General features: G+C 40.1%; 2 protein-coding genes across 6 annotated transcripts in view; one reads left to right on the top strand and one right to left on the bottom strand.

Moving 5' to 3' along the window:
- Positions 1–21,233, bottom strand: part of Gtf2e2 (general transcription factor IIE subunit 2) — a 48,418-nt gene extending 27,185 nt beyond the window's left edge. The window contains exons 1-3 of one of the 5 annotated variants that reach the window (XM_031339516.1): positions 20,968–21,233; positions 18,161–18,236; positions 17,229–17,398 (exon numbers count right to left, since the gene is read on the bottom strand). In XM_031339516.1, coding sequence (XP_031195376.1) covers positions 17,229–17,394 — 166 coding nt within the window. In that variant the 5' untranslated portion in view covers positions 17,395–17,398; positions 18,161–18,236; positions 20,968–21,233. The other 4 variants (XM_031339517.1, XM_031339518.1, XM_031339519.1 and 1 more) reach the window with 4 other exon arrangements.
- On the top strand, positions 2,900–10,430 carry Smim18 (small integral membrane protein 18). The gene is made up of 2 exons (XM_031339520.1): positions 2,900–3,200; positions 9,917–10,430. The coding sequence occupies exon 2, from the start codon at positions 9,942–9,944 to the stop codon at positions 10,227–10,229; it is 288 nt and encodes a 95-aa protein (XP_031195380.1). The 5' UTR covers positions 2,900–3,200; positions 9,917–9,941; the 3' UTR covers positions 10,230–10,430.
- Positions 21,234–22,218: the final 985 nt, after the last annotated feature.

Raw genomic sequence — 22,218 nt, 5'->3', positions numbered from 1 at the left:
TAGCGATATGCCTTTACAAACACGGCTTCAAAAGCCAGGGGTGGTGGGATAATTATAATCTTAGAACTTGGTAGGCTGAGGCAGGAGGATCACAAAAAAGGAAGTACATGGGAGGGGTCAGAGGGGAAAGGAGAGAAGGAAAATGATGTAATTATATTATTTCAATTTTAGTATATATGCTCCAAAGCGAGTACTGCAATTATATTATTTCAAAAAAATAAAATATAAAAACAAACCAAAACAAATTTTTTCCAGAGGCCATAAATTCAATTCTTAACACCCACTTCTGGCAGCTCACAACTAATTGTAACTCTAGCTAGCTCCAGGAAATCTAATTCCCTCTTCTGGATTCCAAGGACATTCACACACACATAGCATACACTCATACAGACATATATAAAATTACATAAAAAATATTTTTTAAAATGTTTAAGGTCATGTTCTGCTACATAGCAACTCCAGGGCTAGCCTGGACTACAAAAGGCCCTATCTCAAAAATAATAATACATTTGTTTAAGTTATGAAATAATAACTATATGGCTATTTTCCCCAAGACATTGGAAAGACTTTTAATAACAGTAACTTTTATTGAACTATATTATCTGCCAAACATCACACTAAGTGATTTTCACATTTAATCCTCATGGGGGGAGGGGTCTATTTAAGAGGTTTTATTGTCCTCTTTTATGTATTTAATATGTGGGGGGATTGGTCTTCCTCAACTGCTTCTCCATCTTTTTTAATTTTTAAATTTTATCTTATGTGTATAGGTGTTTTACCTATTAACCCTTGAATGCCCAGGTGCCCCCAGAGGCCAGAAGAAGGCATCAGATGGCCTGGAACTGGAGTTACAGACAATTGTGAGCACCCATGTGTGTGCTGGTAATCAAACCAAGCTCCTCTGGAAGAGCAGCTAGTGTTTTTACCACTAAGCCAGCTCTCCTGCCCCTACATTTTTCCAAACAGGGTATCTCATGGAACCTGAAGCTCACCAAATGGTTGGAAGCCCCAGTAAATCTTCCTGTATTCACCTCCTCAGTACTGGGATGCCAGGATCTTTTATATGGATGCTGGCAATCTGAACTTAGATGTTCTTGCTTGCACAATAAGCACTTTACCAACTCAGCCACCTCTCCAGCTCTAATTGTTCTCTTTTAAACATAAAAATTGTGAGGTTGTAACAAGGCATTGATTTAAATCAAGCTGTAAACCCTGTACTGTTGCATTATATAAGATCTACCCAGTTCCCTTTACACATTATTATTCTATCTGATATAGGCCATTCTGTCAGAACAAAGGCATCCATTCATGTGTATTAACTTAGGACCTCATGAATGCTAGGCAAGGATTCTACCACTGAGCTTAGTCCCAGCCCTATTTTTACTTTTTGTTTGAGACAGTCTCACTAACTTACTTAGTCTGGTGCCAGAGAGATGAGTCAGTGGTTAGAACACTGGCTGCTTCTGCAGAAGACTAGGATTCATCCCCAGTACCCACAAAGAGGTTCACAACTACCTAAAACTCGAGTTCCAGGGGATCCGACACCTGCCTCCAGCCTCTGTGGGCACCAGGCACACATGTGATGCACAGACATGCACGCAGACAAAACATCCATAGACATAAAATAATACATATTTTAAAAGTTACTTAGTCTTAAACTTGTGATCCTGCCTCAGACTCCTGAGTAGCTGGATGATAGGCCCATACCATTGAGACAAGCATTTTAATTAGTATTATTAAGTTTATCTTACAATACTGTTTTTGAAAAAACTGATAAAACTAAAAAAAAAAAAAAATCATAGTACATTAAAAACTATAAACAAATAATCAATTATGAACCACATATAGTTTTATCACAACATCTCTAGTACTAAGTCAATGCCAATCAAAGTCAACATTCAGTATTTATTGAATAATTACTGCAATGTAATAAGGGCATTTCCATGAACTTCTATAACTAGGAGAAACTAATATAATGATTTATCTATATATTTTTATTTACCTTTACATATGACTTACCTATATATTTATAGATGACATGTATATAATGATTTATCTATAGATATAGATAAATAGATTATAAATATGAAGGATTTACCCAACTTCCCACTGATTTGTTTGTTTGATTGTTCCATTGATTGACTTTTGGTGGGGTTTTGTTGTTTGTCTGAGACAGGGTCTCAGTATGTAATCTGGAACTCACTATACAAGACTGGGGCAGCGTCTGCCTCGCAAGTGCTGAGATTAAAAGTGTGTACCACCATGCACAGCTCTTACTACTCCCTTAATTCAAAATAAATCTTTATTCTGCTATGATTAGGCCAAACTCTTTTCACCATAACTAAAAATAATGAACAGCCAAGCTAGTTGGACTAGACCCAATTAAAAATATAAGAGCTGGGCTGGAGAGATGGCTCAGCGGATAAGAGCACCGATTGTTCTTCCGAAGGTCATGAGTTCAAATCCCAGCAACCACATGATGGCTCACAACCATCCATAATTAGATCTGATGTCCTCTTCTGGTGTGTCTGAAGACAGCTACAATGTAGTTATAATAAATAAATAATAAATAAAAATATAAAAGCTATCTATATCTTACAATTTAGAAAAAAATTACCCACCTAAATTAACTCTACTATAACTTAAAAAAACTAAAATATTACTTCTTTTCTCTCAAAATTTCTCCCAAATACAAGTGCTATGTTCATTACTCTAGAAATCAGAACTTGAGAACATACTGAGAAAAACAGTTTTAATTTTAAGCTTATTTACGAGATTTTATGCACATTTCCTGCTGCTAACATTTTATCAACAGTTAACCTAAGCAGCTGTTTCCTAGGCAACTACCTCTAGAGACTATGTTCTACATTGTTCCGAGACACATTCAATTTTATTGGAGGAGAAAACAAAAAACAGGAAATTAGCAACTGTTTCCATGTGAAAAACTAGCTTAAAGACAAAAAAAAAAAAAAAAAAAATTAAAAGGAAGAGGTGGCAGGTGATAGCCCAGACAACCCTATTCAAGTTTATGAATGATCTGCTCCTCAGGACGGCAGGACTTAATGCAAATGAGCAGAGAGGAAACTGTCAGCTGCATTATGTGCCGGACCAATCGAAGCACAGCTCCATCTTGGCTGTGCACTAGACTGCATTACAAACAGACGGTACCATCGCTTCAACAGCAGCTTTCCAGACAAGAGGTAGGTTTATTTGATCCTTTTTATTCAGTAGTCCATACCCTTATAAAGCAGTAGGAAATATTTTACCATGAAAGTCAGAAAGCATTATGCCTGCTGAAGATGTAAAAACAATGTATTAACCCATTATTTGCTAAGATTTTATCATGAAAATGACGACTGCCTTGTGCTATTTGATAAGCATTCTTACCATCTGTGCCTTAATGGAAAATTCATTACATTTCCTACTAATCTGATCTCTACCCAGACCTTAAGTAAGACAAAAGCATTTGATGTTTAACCTGAGTCTTTGCTAATTTCATTTTTCTCAAAGCAAATTTATTTCAGGAGTCTGGTCTGTCTTGACAAAGGATGTTTCTCAAAGGAAAAAAATCTAAAATAGCAAAGCCTTTGGCTAAAGCTTTCTGACTATACATACAAATTATATTGCCTGGTAAAAAGCAGTTACAAGAAAGCTTGTATTTCAACAAATGAGAAGATAATTCAAATTATTTATATTTGATTTTGAGTACTCATGTAGAGAAAGCCAAGAAAATGCTATTTATAACTTTTATATAAAATTTTTTAACATGTATCATTATGTGAGTTGTATTATTTTATATGCAGAGATAATTTATAAATCACCATATTTTCCTAACACCGTAATTAAAATAATTCCTCACAATAAAATCTTATAATACAAGCTATGTTATTAAACAAAAATCTTGCCACAGAAAAATTTAAAGTAATTAGGTTACCCTTAAACTAGTACTGATACATACAAATTCAGTCTTTTTGATGAAGTACATCTTAAAATTAAGTGTGTCCTAAGGAGAGATGGCTAAGGTAGAACAGTGATCTACCTAGTAAAATTACTTTCCCGGCTCATAATCATCCAAATTTCTATGAACAGTACCTGAAGATGTTAAGTCCTACTTAGTAGATGCTAGCTCTGCATGTATTTAACCATCTAAATATCCAACTTTGTCCTTTACCTGAAAGCTAAGTATATTTACTCCTAGGTTCTTTTTTATTTATAACTTCTGCTTTTCATAAATTCTATTCCTTCTGTTTCTTAGCATTCAGGTTACACAGACAGATTATCTCTTGAAAAACTCCAATGGTTGCTGTAACAAGATACTAGATCTCTCAAGTTCAGCACAGCAGGTTAATTACCTAGTAACCATTCTGCTTACCATACAATATGGGAGCCAAGTAATATAAAAATAAATATCAGTTAACAGTTAATTTATGCTTTAAAATTTCAAATTGTTTTAACATTAACAGCCTACATTCTCACATAGTATATACCTATTATTAGCATAATGGAGATGCATTATCTTTCAAGTATACCTTATCTCAGAGTCTCAGAGCCTGAACTGAATAAGCAGCTTTAGCTGGGCGGTGGTGGTGCATGCCTTTAATCCCAGCACTAGGGAGGCAGAGACAGGTGGATTTCTGGGTTCGAGGCCAGCCTGGTTTACAGAGTGAGTTCCAGGACAGCCAGGGCTATACAGAGAAACCCTGTCTCGAAAAAGCAAAAAAAAAAAAAAAAAAAAAAAGAATAAGCAGCTTTATATGTAAAGGCTATTACAATTAACTGATCATATTTCAAAGTGATGTGCTTAAAAGTGCGAGGATATTCAATTTACCAGTTTTCACCGTAACTAGAGCTAAATCATAATTTCTATTCCACCAGGGCCTTTTGAAGAGGATAGAAAAATAGGTACAAGGAATACAGCAAAAATAACATAAAACAAAATCTTAGTAAAAATATGATTTTCTTTCAAGCTTCCTATTCCTAAAATAAAATTATAAAGGGGGATCCACAAAGTACAGACTGTTATTGACTGTATTTTTAATCATTTTCTCTCAGCTTTTATAACATGCTTACAGAACTTCCTTTATACAAATTTAATTTTAATTTGAAAAATGTGTCCAGAATAGGACTGCCTCATGGGGTACATCTTTCAGGTGCTAAGCACACCAATTCCACTGCCATAAAATGTAGTCTTTGCTTTAATTTTAGCACACACCAAGTCAACTAGAGCTTTTCTATACTTTGAAGCAATACACATTTAACTGAAGAGGGACAGTGAGGCCTACTATCTAGGTTTCACTTGTTTCAGGTGTCCAGAAGCTAACTAAAGCAACAATGTTTTGACTTCCCATCAGCTTCAACACTGTTGACAGTGGCAAAGTGTCATAACATATACATAAACATGAAATACCATCTTAGTTACTGTTCTATACCATGACCACAGTAACTCTTATATAAGACAGTATTTAATAGAAAGCTTGCTTACAGTTTCAGAAGATTAGTCCATTAGCACACAGGCAGGTACTGGAGCAGTAACTGAGAGCTACATCCTGATTCACAAGTAATGAGCCTAGGCCTGGTATGTGCAATTGAAACCTCAAAGCCCACCTCTAGTGGCATACTTCCTCCAAGAAGGCCACACCCCCTAGTCCTAATCATGGCACTCCCTAGTGACTGAATAGTTGAATATATGAACCTATGGGGAACCATGCTTACTCAAACCACCACTCATATATACTCCTTAAACTGCTTAGACACTTTCAGCAAAACACATAAATACCTTTGGTAAACATACTATTACTCCAGGGTCATCACAAATCATTTTAAGAGTGTTCATGCGTAACTTAAGTCCACTGTCTAGGGTCAGTATATAAGACAGTGAGTGGCAAGGTACACTCCTAGCCCTGGGTTTGATGGTTTCCTGAAAGCTGTGTCTTCCTATCTATCACTATTACCTCTGCTCTTCAAAAATAATCTGAAAACTCATTTATGTTAACATAAAAGTAACTGTGGCATTATGTGGTCTCCTTGCAAGAATATTCACATTATACTAGTGTAAAGTCACATGGGAAGTCTACACATACATGTGCCTTTATTAAAAAAAGCCAACACACACATACACACACACACACCCCTGAAATTTTGTCTCTGTAACCAGGTTTCTGAGTACTTGTACATTTGCATCCATGTTTTTTGTTTGTTTGTTTGTTTGTTGAGACACGGTTTCTCTGTATAGTCCTAGCTGTCCTGGAACTCATTCTGTAGACCAGGCTGGCCTCTAACTCAGAAATCCACCTGTCTCTGCCTCCCAAGTGCTGGGATTAAAGGCATGCGCCACCACCGCCCGGCTATCTGCATCCATGTTGTTCAGACTCAGACACTGACAACACAGACATGGGATAACAGCCTATGGGGCATCCACATCACACAAGAGGCATCACTTAACACTGCATTATATGAAAATAGTACCATAAAGCACAAGGCAACTGCTGGTTTTTTCCCTATAAGATTGTACTCCACAGGGTCTGTATCAGATGAGGTCCTAGACCTACAAGGGGAAATGGACCCACAATCCCATCCCTAACCCTAACCCAGAAGCTGTCTCCAGCTGATTGCCACTTGCAGATAAAAATTAGTTTTCTCTAGGGGGGTCTCACTGGGGAAACAAACCACTCTTAAGGGTAGGATGAGCCATACTCAGCAGTAGATGGTCAACACAGAATGAACTTCATGGCAGGCATCCTTGGAGGTTCTTTGGTTCATGTTAGGTCAGGGCTTTTTTTCTTTTCTTTTTTAAGACTGATTATCTTTAACCTTGCAAGTCCTTTGCATGAACACTATGAATATTACGAGCCCCGTGTAGCTGGCATCTCTGTAAATATCTGCTTCTTGTGCTGTTTCTTTGGCTCTTATCTTGTTTGGCTTTTTTGTACTACTGATTTGTTTTTGTTCTATCTTATTTTTATTTTTTTTAATTAATTTATTTATTTATTTTGGTTTTTTGTTTTTCGAGATAGGGTTTCCCTGTGTAGCCCTGGCTGTCCTGAAACTCACTCTGTAGACCAGGCTGGCCTCGAACTCAGAAATCCGCCTGCCTCTGCCTCCCAAGTGCTGGGATTAAAGGCGTGTGCCATGACTGCTTGGCTAGAAACTAAAACCTTATAAGACTTTATAAAATTATAAAATTCTGTTTACTAGGAAGACAAGGAAATTTAACCAATATGAACTCACAGTTTGGGTGTGGAAACACTACGCTCGTATTCAGAAACAGTATTCATCTTTTAGAAATAAGTACTGAAAGCCAGGCGGTAGTGGCATATACCTTTAGTCCCAGCACTGGAAGAGGCAGAGGGAGGTAGATCTCTGTAAGTTCAAGGCCAGCCTGGTCTACTGGGCAGGTTCCAACACAGTCAGGGATACATAAAAGAAACCCTGTCTCAAAAAAAAAGGGGGGGGGGAGGTGGGGAGAGCCTGGTAAGATGGCTCAGCAGGTAAGAGCACTGACTGCTCTTCCGAAGGTCCTGAGTTCAAGTCCCAGCAACCACATGGTGACTCACAACCACCCGTAATGAGATCTGATGCCCTCTTCTGGTGTGTCTGAAGACAGCTACAGTGTACTTAAATATAATAATAAATAAATCTTAAAAAAAATACTGAATTTGCTGCAGTGTATGCCTTTAATCTCAGCACTTGGGAGGCAGAGGCAGCTGGATTTCTGAATTCGAGGCGAGCCTGGTCTACAGAGTGAGTTCCAGGACAGCCAGGGCTACACAGAGAAACCCTGTCTCGAGAAAAAAAGAAGTGGGTAACCACAAAATATCCAACAACTGATAAAGACATAATATGAACACACAGGGGTTGATTACATGTCCTTTTTTGCTTTCCTGAGACAAAGGTCTCACTATAAAGCTGAGACCCATCTGGAACTCCTATTGTAACCTAGGCTGGCCACAAACTCATGTTCTTCCTGCTACTGTTTCCCAGGTGCCTGGACCACAGGCATGTACCAGGATGCCAAGGGTATTAAAACTCTTTATGTACTATGTTGACATTTTCTTTACATAAAACATACACATAAAAGACATCTCTACAATTCAGAAAAATGACTCAGTACACACAATGGATATTTGTTGTAAATATATATGAAACTGCTTACAAGTATACAGTAAAGTACAGGAAAATATTAATGCAATCATGATTTTATTCCTTTTTTTTAACTGTTTAAGGCATTTCATGACTGTTTTAAAAAAGACTTCGAATATTTTTTAAAAATCAAGATAATGAGCCAGGCAGTGGTAGTGCATGCCTTTAATCTGAGGGAGGAGGCAGAGGAAGACAGATCTCTATCAGTGTGAGGCCAGCCAGCCTGTTCTATAGAGCAAGTTCCAGGACAGCCAGGGTTACACAGAAAAACCTTATTTAGAGAGAATTAAAAAAATTTAAAAAAAGCTGGATGTGGTGGCGCACGCCTTTAATCCCAGCACTTGGGAGGCAGAGGCAGGCGGATTTCTGAGTTTGAGGCCAGCCTGGTCTACAGAGTGAGTTCCAGGACAGCCAGGGTTACACAGAGAAACCCTGTCTTGGAAAAACCAAAAAAATAAAAAATAAATAAAAAAAAAATAAAAATAAATGAAATTCAAGATAGTGGTGGCATATGCCTTTAATCCCAGGACTTGAGAAACAGAGGCAGACAGATGAGTTTCTCCAAATCAGCCATGGCTACACAGTGAGACCCCATCTCAAAAAAGAAAAAAATTAATAACTACAGTATTTCTGTAACAGCAAATTTGCAATCTTCACACTCTCATGAAAGATATAACAAGTATCAAGTCAATCAGCAAGAACAGTAATGCACTATAATAAGCACTAAGAAGGCAAAGGAAAAAAGATCCAAAGTTCAAAGTCAGACTTAACCACATCAAATTTAAGGCCATGAGCCAAACCAAAACACCAAAAACAAGGAAGTAGCCCAGTGGTATAAAAAGAGAAATTTAACTCGGTAGCTTTCTTGACACTTCTTAAAGGGTTAAATTCGTCTACTTTAGCTGCAAGCATATTTATCTCCTGAGCCACCTTACCAGACATCATAAACTCATCCATTTTAAATATCATTGGTCATGGTCACTTACATTTATAAAAATATTTTATTAAAGATTTATTTACTGTTGTATTTAATTACACGGTAGTTGTCTACAGACACACCAGAAGAGGGTATCAGATATCATTACAGATAGTTGTGAGCCATCATGTGTTTGCTGGGATTTGAACTCAGGACCTTCAGAAGAGCAGTCAGTGCTCTTAACCGCTGAGCCATCTCTCCAGCCCTTATAAAAATATTTTAAGACTACTATCGACATAGTTAACACTCCCAACAGTAACATCATTTTTAGACTGAAAGCCAACAGTATTTGGCTTTTCTTTTTCTGTTACTTTATATCAGCTATAATTTCTAGATTCAGATCAAAGCTAACAGAAGTGGCAATAGGAGACAGTAACACCTTAACCAAAGAAGGTAAGGAGAACCTAAAGGGGATGACAAGACTTCCTTCCCACAGTCTTAGATAACTGCTCACTGGTCAACCACTGCTTTTGCCAAGCTTCAAGCTGGCAGTTGCTTCCCTCTGCTTCCCTTTACTAGCTGTAAACTCCAAAAGCAAATCTTTCTCTGTTTTGGGTGTGTATGAGTCCCAAACACAAATATTATGTAATAAGTGAAATGCATAAAAACTATAGTATAATTAACTAACTGGCAAAAATACACAAAAAGATTACCTGTAATTCCGTCACTAATTTTGTTAGACAATAAGTCCACAGTGACTATATAAATTTACTAAGGAATTTAAGTGCTGAGATCTGAATGCACCAGTCTGTAGTTTGGATATACATATTCATTTTCTCCCTTTGTGTTGATTCCAAACAGGAGTACAAGAAGTGGAGTCTCAAGGATGGCTTCCAGCCACTGGAACGAAACCACGACCTCTGTTTCGCAGTACCTTGGATTTCAAGTCCAGAAGATTTACCCTTTCCATGACAACTGGAACACTGCCTGCTTTGTCATCCTGCTCCTGTTCATATTTACTGTGCTATCCTTAGTTGTGCTGGCTTTCCTTTATGAGGTACTTGACTGCTGCTGCTGTGCAAAGAACAAAACCGTGAAGGACTTGAAAAGCGAACCAAATCCTCTCAGAAGTATGATGGACAACATCAGAAAACGTGACAGTGAGGTGGTCTAGCCTTCCACAGGAGATAAACAAAAGCTTTAAAAACAGCCTCTGCCTCTTCTGGGAAAAATGAAAATTTCCTGAGGCCAACCTTTATAACAAAACTGATCTTACTCTGAATGGTTAAAAGATTTCTACTAGTAGAAAAGAAAACATGTGAAATGTGCACTCTTGTGTATGTATCCTCATTAAATATACAGTGAACTTAGCAGTGAACTTAGCAGGCTACTTAATACAGCAACTCAAAAACTAGATGAACTAGATGAACTAGATGAACATCCCCAGCATGCCCTACTGGAAACACTGAGCAGCAGTATTCCAGTTTCCAAGCAAACTACAAAAAAATAAGCACAACTAACTGCTAAAATAAGTAACTTGGGCAAGGTCACACAGATTTAAAAAGTAGCATTTAGGAGGCTGGCGAGATGGCTCAGCGGGTAAGAGCACTGACTGCTCTTCCAAAGGTCCTGAGTTCAAATCCCAGCAACCACATGATGGCTCACAACCACCCGTAATGAGATCTGACGCCCTCTTCTGATGTGTCTGAAGACAGCTACAGTGTACTTATTTGTAATAATAAATAAATCTTTTTAAAAAAAGTAGTATTTAGGTAACAAAATCCTACTTAAATTGTGCCTCTATTAAAATATACCTCTACCTGGGCAACACGCCTTTAATCCCAGCACTTGGGAGGCAGAGGCAGGTGGATTTTCTGAGTTCGAGGACAGCCTGGTCTACACAGTGAGTTCCAGGACAGCCAGGGCTATACAGAAAAACACTGTCTAGAAAATCAAAAAAAAAAAAAAGTGCCTCTAAACCCAGAATAAAATGTGTCCATATAGAATCCCTTTGTTATAGTACGAGGAAGGGGATGAGAGAATCTTTTTTTTTTAAGATTTATTATATTTATATAAGTACACAGTAGCTGTTTTCAGACACACCAGAAGAGGGCATCAGATTCTATTACAGATGGTTGTGAGCCACCATGTGGTTGCTGGGAATTGAACTCAGGACCTCTGGAAGAGCAGTCAGTACTCTTAACTGCTGAGCCATCTCTCCAGCCCTGAGACAGTCTTGATATATAGCCCAGACTAACCTCAACCCTAATCAATAGGCTCCAGCCTCCAAAGTGATGGGATTATAGGCATATGACACCAGAGCACAAAGCCTCTATTTATTTAGAATCCAGCACTTTAAAATTGACTGAAGATAATATATTTTTAATGACTTGACTTTCACACAGCATTAGTGTTGATATGAATGTACCTCACAATGATCAGGAAGGTCACAAGTATGATTCCCACAAACTGACTTGCTTTTTGGTCCAGAAGTCTAGGGTATTTCCAAATTGAAAAGTCTACTACTACATGCTGTAAATTACATTTCTTGAAAGTAGTCTTTCATTTTTACTTATTCACTCTATTAGGATCTAAAGATATTCAATGCACCAAAAACTGTTAAGAAAGGTGAAAAGCTTTTGTTAAAGCTGACAGAGGGGTTTTTTTTGTTTGTTTGTTTTGCTGTTTTGGGGTTTGTTTTTTTTTGGGGGGGAAGGGGGCACATTGGGTTTGGGATTTATTTTATTATTTGTTTGTTTGTTTTTGTTTTTGTTTTTCCAGGCAGGGTTTCTTTGTATAGCCTTGGTTGTTCTGGAACTCACTCTGTAGACCAGGCTGGCCTCAAACTCACTGAGATCAACTTGCTTCTGCCTCTGGAGTGCTGGGTTTAAAGGCATGCTCCACCATTCCCCAGCAAGATTGATTTTGTGTGTGTACTTTATGTATATGAATGTTTTGCTGCATGTACAGAAGAGGACTTCTAGTCCTCTGGACCTACAGTTACAGGTGCTTATAAGCCTCCACTGTGGGCCTGTACTGAATTCTAGAAGAGCACTCAGTGCTCTAGACCGCTAAGCCATCTCTCCTGTGCCCTGGGATTTGAGATTGTTTGTTTTGTTTATTTTGAGGTTCAGCCCAAGCTGGTCTCCCTGTATTGGGATTAGAGGTTTACACTACCATAACCTGTCTCTTATAAGAGTATTAAAGACATTAAACACCTATTAAGAACTGTGGTAGTCTGGGGTTAGAAGATAACTCAGTAGGTAAAGAACTTTCCATACCATGAGGATCTAAATTCAGATCCCCAGAACCCACATAAAGGCATTTCCTCAAGTCTGTAATGCAGCATTCATAAGCATTCCTATAGCAAAAGACAAGATAACCTCCTGAAGTTGTGGCCAGGTAGCTAGGGAACACAGCAACAACAAGAGACCCTGTTGTAAGATGGAAGAAAAGGACAGACATCTACAGCTGTCTTCTGGCCTCTACTTTGCATGTTACAAGTGTGTGCACACATTTTTTAAAAAAGAATATAGTAGCTTTATGGCAGGTGTGGTGGCACATGCCTGTAATCCTGACACCCATGAAGCAGAGTCAGGAAGACTCCACAAGACCAAGGTCAGCCACACTCTGCCTCCTGTCTCAAAAAGGAAGGAACAGAAGGGGGAAGGGAGGAAGAGAGTAAAGGAAAAGTGAGAAAAAAAGAAATATAGAAGATCTCTCTTTCTCTCTTTCTCCATCTTTCTCTCTTTTTCTCTCCCTCTCTCTCCCTCCCTCTGTCTGTTTCTCTCTCCCTCTCCCTCTCCTTCTCTCTAACTCTCTTTCAGTATTTTTCAAGACAAAGTTTCTCTGTATTAGACCTGGCTGTCCTGGAATTTGCTCTGCAGACCAACTGGTCTCAAATTCACAGAGATCTGCCTGCCTCTGCCTTCCAAGTACTGGGATTAGAGGTGTGCACCACTACCACACAACTGTCTTTTATTTTTTGATATGCATTTGCATGTTTCACCTGTGTTTATTTGCACTATTATGTGTATGCCTACTGCCCACATAAGCCAAAAGAGAGCATCAGATGCCCTAGAACTGAAGTTGGAGACCTAATTTCCATGAGGGTGCAAGGTGGTGAGCCTAGCTCCCCTTCAAGAACAGCAAGTGCTCTTGCTCAGCAATCCCTCCGTCCCATTTTACTTCTTGTTACCCCAATGGCCACGCAGATAACATATTTTACATTCTTTTTTTTATTTTTCTTTTTTCTTTTTCGAGATAGGGTTTCTCTGTGTAGCCCTGGCTGTCCTGGAACTCACTCTGTAGACCAGGCTGGCCCCGAACCCAGAAATCCGCCTGCCTCTGCCTCCCAAGTGCTGGGATTAAAGGTGTGTGCAACCACCGCCCGGCTCTTATTTTACATTCCTAATACTGTTTTGCTATCACCTATGAGGAAACCTAAGAAAACCATTATACTATCTTTAAGCCATAAATAACAGCTACAAATTTATTCCAGGAAATTATCTCAGAATAAATAATCTATACATGTTTGAAAAAAATGTCATAATGAAATCCATTATTTTCTATGCTATTTTTTAAACACTACATGAGAAGCTGGAAAGATGGCTCAGTGGGTAAGAATACTTGCTGCTCTTTTAAAGGAGCCAGGTTCAATTCTCAACCACGTGGCAGCTCTTTGTCCTACTCTGTCCATCCTGGGCCATGAGTCATGCCTTTCCAGTGTATCCAGTCTGTATATACTACCTATGTGTTAAAGATGAAGTAATCGTCTATGTTGTCAGATTCACTACCAAGATACTGCAGTTTTTATATTCAAGCAACCCTTGTATAGTAGCCTAACACTACACAGGAATTATAGCATCTCAAATCACAAGAGTAAAATACAATTAGATATTCTGAGAGAGACTACATTCACTTAAGTTTTAATACAATAATCCTTAGTGGTTCTACTTTATTATTAGTTACTTTGATTCTTTTATTGTACCCAATTTATAAGTTTAGCTGTATAAAAATGTGCATATGAAAAACAAAATGCATAGAGCTCAATACTACTTACTCAGTTTCAAACATCTAGACTCTTGGAATGTACTCCCAAGAATAAGGGGATTATATAATAGATAATACAACTTTTAGGCTGAAACCTTAAAAAAAGAAGTTGTATTTTTATTTGCCTTTACAATGACATTGCTTCATTTTTTTATTTATACTTAATAGCTCACATGCAAAATACACAATATTCTGGGGGTTAAAAATACATACTGCATTCAAAGGGCTCTGGAAACTCATGTGTTACAGGTAAAGTAGGCAGAGATACAAGCATACATGCTGACATTATTTCCTAAGATCACAGTTCTACAATCCAAATTGATAAGTCAAATTGCACATTCATTTCTAAAGTCTTTGTCTCGTATTACTAACTTGCTCTATAGTGAAAAAAAATTATATTCCCTGTAGAAAATTATGAAAAAAACAAGAACAAAAAACAGAAGCTGGGCATGAACATGCCTGTAATCCCAGCCTCTGAAAGGCTGAAACAGAAAAACCATTAGTTCAAGACCAACCTGGACTACATAGAAAGGCCAACCTTTTAAAGACTGTCCTTTAAAAGAAATAAACAAACAAGGCTAGAAAGATAGCCGTACGAGCACTGGTTGGTCTTCCAAAGAGCCTGGGTCAAGTTCCCAGAATCCATATGGTAGCTCAGAACTGTCTGTAACTCCAATTCCAGGGATCCAACACCCTTACACATGTACACAAAACACCAGTGCACTTCAAATACAGTATTAAAAAATAATTTTTAAAAGTGCTGAATATAATGGAATTGTTGATTCTCTGTTGAAATTACAGATTTGTGCCACCACACCCAGTTTATGTAATGCTAGAGATCAAATTCAGGACATCACACGTTAGGCAAGTACTCTACAAACTGAGATATATCTTGCCCAAAAACAGTGAAATATGTCTAAGAGATAAGTAAACATCAAACAGGGATCAGTGTTAAAAAAAAACCACACACACACACACACACACACACACACACACACACACACACGCGCGCGCACGCGCACACGCACACGCACACACACACACACACACAAGCCATTTTGGGGCTAGAAGGACGGCTCAGTAGTTAAGAATATTTGCTGTTCCTGCAGAAGTCCTAAGTGTGGGTTCCAGTACCCACAATGGCTCACAGTCATCTCTAACTCCAGTTCCAGGGAATTCAACATCCCTTCTGGTCTCTTAAAGCACCAGACACACATGAAGTACACATACACACATGCAGGTAAATATTCACAAAAGTAAGAACCTAAAAATAAAGAAAAATAAAAACACAATGAAACTCATAACTCATGCCTATAACCCCAGCATCAGAGGATGAGGCAGAAGAATTGCCATGTTAGCCTGAGCTATACAATGAACTACAAATCAGCCTGAATACAAAATAAGAGACTCTGTCTCAAAAAAAAATAAATCAAGTAAAAACGCATAATGATACTCCCACAATCATATACATTCACATCCACTAAGAACTACTATAAACAAAAAGACAAGAAAGAATTAAGTATTGGTAAGGATGAGAAATAACTGGACTTTCCTTCGTCTCTGGTGAAAAGGTGAAACAATCTACTTACTTACTGTGATGGCTAATTTTGACTGTCAACTTGACACACCTGGGAAGAGGGACCCTTAATCAAAGAACTGCCTCCATCAAGACTGGCTTTGTGCACAGCACAACTGTGGGCACCATCTTGAGTGGTAACTGATGTGAGAGGGCTAGCTCACTGTGGACAGTGACACCCCTAGCTGGACATGAAAGCTGACTGACTAAGGTTAAAGAGATAGCTCCAGTGGTTAAGAACACAGGCTGTTCTTCCAAAGGACAGGAGTTCAATCCCAGTAACCACATGGTAGCTTGTAACACTGTAACTCCAGTCCCAGGGAATCCAATTATGCTGTCCTCCATTAGCACCAGGCATGCATGTGGTACAGACATACATGCAGACAAAACACTCACATGTGTGAATCTTGAAGGAGGAGGAAGAGGAAGTAGAGGAGTTTGACAAGGGGAAGCAGGCCAGTAGGCAGCACTATACCCAGTGGTCTCTGCTTCAGTTTCTGCCTCAGTTTCTCTCATGGGCTGTAAGCCAAATCTTTTCCTCCCTAAGGTACTTCTGGTCAGTGTTTTAGCATAGCAACAAAAAGACCAAACCACAACAGTCATTTTGATAGTTTCTTTAAAAGCTAAACATAAATTCACATTATCCAGAAAATTACACCCAAATATCTCAGCAGGAGAATTACTGCATTTGAGACTATACTGACCTACCTAGTGAATTCCAAGTCAGCTACATAGCAAGAGTCTGTGTATTCAAACTCCATCAACCAGTAAATAAGCAAACTGTGATATGTCAATACAATGGAATACTCTTTGGCAATAAAATACTAACTCACCCAATAACATGGATAAAAATGAAAAACACACTAAGTAAAAGAAGACACATATAAAAGAGTGCCCTGTATACAAGGCTATGTATAGCAATTGTCTAGAAGGCGAAAGTACAAACAGAAGGTAGATGGCTGGTTATCTGGGGTTGGGATCAGAAGTCACTGAAAATGAGCACATCAGACCATTGAATGAGAATGGAAATGTTCTAAAATGGGAGTAATAGTTGCACCATATTTACTAAAAAATATTTGCCCTATATTTTTAAAATGTAAACAGCATGTTCTATAAGCCAACCCTCAGCAAAGTGTAGGGTTTTGTTTTTGTTTTTTAAAACTTTTCCCCCTAGAAATAGTGGTGTACACTTTTCCCCCTTTATTTTTATTTTATGGATGTTTTGCCAGCATGTATATGTGCCCATGGAGACCACAGTTATAGGAAGTTGCAAGCTGCCATGTGGGTTCTGAGAACATACTATAGGTTTAACTTCATCTTTTATATTTAACCAAGAAACTCATTAGAATATTAAGCTTGCTTGATGTGACAGCAGAGGTCTATTAAAGCTCTCAGGAGGACAACTCTGCGGGACAGTCTTATCTACCTAGAAGTTCCAGGCCAGCTAGGGCTGCACAGAGTCCACATCTCAAAGGAAAAACTGAACTTGCCATTACTAGCTTCCTGAAAAATAGCAGCAAACTGTCCCAAAACAGTTCTCCTCACCTGAATTTTGTTTAGAGCCTGATGATCCTCCATGTTCAACTTTTGCTTTCTTCTTCTTGGATGAGGAGGAGGGTGACTCAGAAGGCACAGCACGTTTTTCTACCACAGGAGTGGAAAGAGCTCGTTTTTTGAACAGCTCTCTATCTCTCAACAGGCTTGGATCCATAATGCTACAAAACAAACACAAACCTTTAATATAAATTCAGATCACTCAAACCTGCATGCCAAGTCTCCAGTCCTTGGCACGTCAGTTCCCACAAAATACAGCACCACAGTTCTGAAGAGCAGCTGCACATTAAGTGGCATGACCAGGGCTGGAGCAATGGTGCACGGGGACTTCCAGGACTATCTCATGAGCAAGCACTTCAGGGAACCAGCTGCCAACTAGGGTCTCCCCATTTCAGCCATCAATGACATTTAGAAGTCTCCTGAAATTATCAGTGGATGGATGGCTTTCATATTCTGTTGCTACACTTTGATATTCATAAGATTTACCTACAAGGTACAACCTGGATTCTAGCTTCTATCTGCACATCACGTAACAAATGAAATACATCAGTTCCTTCAGGGAGCATAGCTTATCAACTGTGAGATGAGGGGGTAGTATTAGCAATGCAAGAACCAGCTTTTGAAAGGGACAATGCCCAGCCACTTCTGTCAAACCACAGATGAGTGTAAATAGTCTCACTGAGGGGAAAACACAGAATGCTATCTCTAATAACCATGCCAACTTGATAGAATAGCCAAAAAACCCTAAACCAACTCTGCTGCCTCATCAGTACGAACAGCTACCTTCAAGAGCAGTCCAAAATATGCAACTAATAATTTTGAATGGTGGTTTTTATCTCCAGTAATATGTAGTAATGTGCATATATTGGGATATGTGTAATAAAAATCAAAGGGAACAAAATTTCGTAACTGTAAGGACTTACATATTCAAAATTCTTGACTTTTTCTTTAATGACAACAGTATATCCTTCAGTTAGCCATATGCTGACACATAATTTCCTGTGACAAGAAATTTCAGTGTTTCCCAGTGTATTGTAACTTAACGGAAATAAATGACTTAAGTATTTTTATAAAATACATACATGCATACATATATGTACACATATATATACACAGATATACAGAGAGAGACAGAGAAGTTAGCCCCCCCACACACTGACTCTAGCTGAGGATATAGTTCAACTGATAGAACACCTGCCTTATTTCCTGGGGGTCCTGGGTTAAATCCCCAGCACCGCAATCACACATACAAATTTTAATTACAAGTATAGCTCACACCTGAAGCTCACATTATGTACCAGTGCTCTAGAAACAAAATCTGGGCAGAAGTTAGAAAGCAAATTTAGGCTCAGTAAAGAAGAAAGAGAAAGGGGAAGGGGGAGGAAAGAAAAGGAAAAGCAAGGGAAGGAAAGGGGGGGGATCAGAACTGCTATAAATGAAATGGTGTATTTTAAAAACCGGTGTTCTCTTATTAACTAAGAAAGCTGGGTTAAGGTATTAAAAACGTCCACATTGTCTCGGAAAACAAAAACAAAAACAAAAACAAAGTCTACAGAACCTGGGCATAGTGATGCACACCTTTAATCTCAGCACTCTGGGGGCAGAATCAAGCAGATTTCTGTGAGTTCAAGGCAAGAATGATCTACATACAGAGTTCTAGGACAGCCAGGACTACATACAAAGACACCGGAGGGGGAAAAGTGTATAAAAAAAATTCCTGATTTAGGAAGTAGAACTAAAAGACCATTTCCCCCCTTCCTAGTTATAAAACTACAATTTTAAGCAATCACAACATGAACACAAGGAGAACTCACAGTTGAATCACCATGAATCTTACAAAATTCTTTTCTCAACTCCTCCTAGTACCCTGCGGGGTGTTCGGAAAAGCTCACACTTGCCCCGTGAATGAATTTCACACTATTGAGACTAGGGTTCAGTCAGGGGAAACACACTCTACAGAGGGTCCCTGACTTTCAATGGGGTTATACCTGATAACCCTTTCATACACTGAAAATATTTTAAGTTGAAAAATGCATTTAATACATCTTTTGTACTGAACATAAATGCCTAGCAACCTGGTACACAATGGGGTATCAACTGTGCCTTTGTGATCTCAACTGGGAGCTCTCGGCAGCTGCCTAGCATCGGTAAAGTGCAGTACTAAGTCTCTAGCCTAGCAAAGCATCCTAACCACAAGTTCAGTTTTTTACCAAGTATTGCTGAAGCATCCTAACTGGTTCCACTGAGCTCCCTGATTAAAAACAGGAAGATGGAGACTGGAGATACAGGCTTGTTGGAGGCATGTGGCAGTGTGACAGGTTCAAAAAACACTCATAAGGAAAACTCAGTGTGGACTTCATGTAAGAAGAGTTGGAGAGTCCCTGGTCTAAGAGTAAATAAAACACCTGCTTCTCCCAGTTTCAATTCCTAACATCTGAGCAATGATCTACCGAACTGCTCTAAACACAATTTCCTTCCTAGGTCGGGGAAGCAGGGCACGATTAGTGTTGTACATACTCGGCTCAACTGTAAAAGTGGGGAAGTTATTATGAAAGTTTTTTTTTTTTCCAAGAGTAATTGTTATTTTGGTTGTACTGGGTAAGAAATTAGCATTAACTATTAATATGCAAGTGAGGTAGAAATAGGGAGGGAAAGCATGAAAAGAGTAAGAAAAATTCACACGTGAGGAGACTGAGGAACCACGCAGCTTGCAACTCCTAAAACTGGAACATTTCTATTTTTACTTCATAAGGTCAGATACTAATCTGGACTTCTAATAAAGACTTTAGGACAGATCACACACACCTGTACTACTTAGAAAAACTTAACTACATAATGCCCCTAAGTCAGAAAGACTAGGCATTAGTGCTATGGCTAATTTTAACAAATAAAGCCTGAGTAGGAGAGGCCCCACTGAGGTCACAGCTGGAAGAAGTCAAGCGCGCCAGCCCTGGAAAGCTCTCTAAAATAAGAGACCTCTATCTCTATGATACCAACAAAGGTACCAGAGCAAGCGGTTTACTCTCCGGCGTTCCAACTCACTTTTCGTCCTTTTGCAACATCTGTAACTGCACTGCCCACCTTAGGGATAACCTGTACGGTAGAGAAACTACATCCCACGTCCACTTCACATACTTTTAGTCAATCAAAAGCCCCGAACAGGATATACGACAGAGAGTTGGTACGTTTCACGGTGGACAAATACGGGGAAACTAAGAAAATCTTCAGGCTCCACGGTCCAGTTCTTTCCCACCCCAGAATGTGCAATCTTCCAGCCTGTCTACCCTCGTCTCTGGCTTCTCGGCTCGCCCTAGCACCGGACCACACCTTGACAGCAGGGTTCGATCTGGGGAAAACGCCTCTCGGACTCCTCAGAAAACTCGAAAGTTTAAGTAACATTTAGAAAAGGCAGGGGAGACGCCAATCGGGAGGGGACGCCATGGTGCCCCCCCCCAACTCCACACAGGCTGAGCTCGGCTGCTAACGTTAAAAAACCTAGGGCTCCAGAGGCGGCACAACCCGCTCGCCCACCAGGAATCTTCCCGCTTTCCAACCCAAAAGTTTGCCTTATGGCCGTCTGGCCTAAAAGACAATGCTGGCTGGAGCGAGCCCCTTAAGGGGCTCGGCTTGGAGAACGGCTCGGCGGCGTGGCGTTCACGCGCGTCCCCTCGGAAACCGCGTACCGCCGCAGGAATTCGCCCCATGTCCCGCCGTCGCCGCGGCCCCCTACCTCAGCACCCGCAGCCCGCGCCGCCTCCCGGCCTCCGCCTCGGCCTCACGCACGCACGCACGTAGGCACGCACACCCGCCCACGGCGGCCCCGCTTCCCGCCCCTCGTCAGGGGCCCCCGGCCCGCCGCCGCCGCGGACGCCGCGCGCGCGCCCAGCGCAGACCAGCTGAGGGGGTCTAGCCACTGGCCGCCGAGCCCGAGGCGGCGACTCGGCCCCGACTCCGCCCTCTGCTTCCTGGTGCGGCGGCTGGACGCTCGCTCCCGGCAACCACCGCGACGCCGTTCCGAAGACGCGCCTGCGTCGCTGCGGGCTCCGCCCCGCGTTTCCATGACGACCGGGGCGCGCTCCAAGGCTACCCGCCACGTTAACCTCACAGACTCTGCTCCAGAAGAACGAAAAGACACTTTTCTGGGTCTGAAGTCAGAGCTTAAGACCAGCTCCTTCAGCGGGCTCTGAAGTCTAACCCAACCGGCAACATTACCAATATTTTTTTCTGTGATACTTTTTGGAGGGTGTTTTTTTGGTTTGGTTTGGTTTGGTTCGGTCTTCTCTGTGTAGCCCTGGCTGTCCTGGAACTCACTCTGTACACCAGGCTGGCCTCGAACTCAGAAATCCACCTGCTTCTGCCTCCCAAGTGCTGGGATTAACGGCCTGCGCCAACACTGCCCGGCTGAAAGTGTTTTTGTTGTTGTTGTTGTTGTGTTTTTGGTTTTTGAGACAAGGTCTCCCTGTGTTGCCCTGGTTGGCCTGGAACTTGAATTAAAGACTACTTTGACCTGGAAGTTGCAGAGTTTGTTCTGCCTCGGCCTCCCAAGTGCTGAGATGATAGATACGTGCTCCATTCCAAGCTTTTTTACTTTATTTTAAATACCACTCACCAGAACCACCTTTAAACAAGTGGTGGAGGTGGGGGAGGTAGTCTAGCAGAGACGGACTCAACCTAGAGTTCAACTTCTGGACTTCAAATTCAAAACTTACAGCTCAGCTTCTGCGCTTCGAACACCAGCTCTCTTCATATCTATGAACTGTCAACTGTCTTTGAATGTATTAAAGCCAAATCTATGTGTTCGGGGTACAAAGACAGCAGCGTGGACGATGAGGAAAGAGGTGGGGAATCACAGAGGACAAACTCATCTTTACTCCAATTTCATCCTGATTATTCAGAAGTAATTCTTCTGAACTTCAACTGTTTTAAAAACACTTAATAAATGGCAATTGGTTGAAAATGATGAATTGCCTTGCACTTCAGT

This window comes from Mastomys coucha, unplaced genomic scaffold (genome assembly GCF_008632895.1).
Source record: "Mastomys coucha isolate ucsf_1 unplaced genomic scaffold, UCSF_Mcou_1 pScaffold22, whole genome shotgun sequence".
NCBI lineage: Eukaryota > Metazoa > Chordata > Mammalia > Rodentia > Muridae > Mastomys > Mastomys coucha.
Note: the sequence above shows the minus strand (reverse complement) of the source record. Positions and strands in the feature narration are given on the sequence as shown.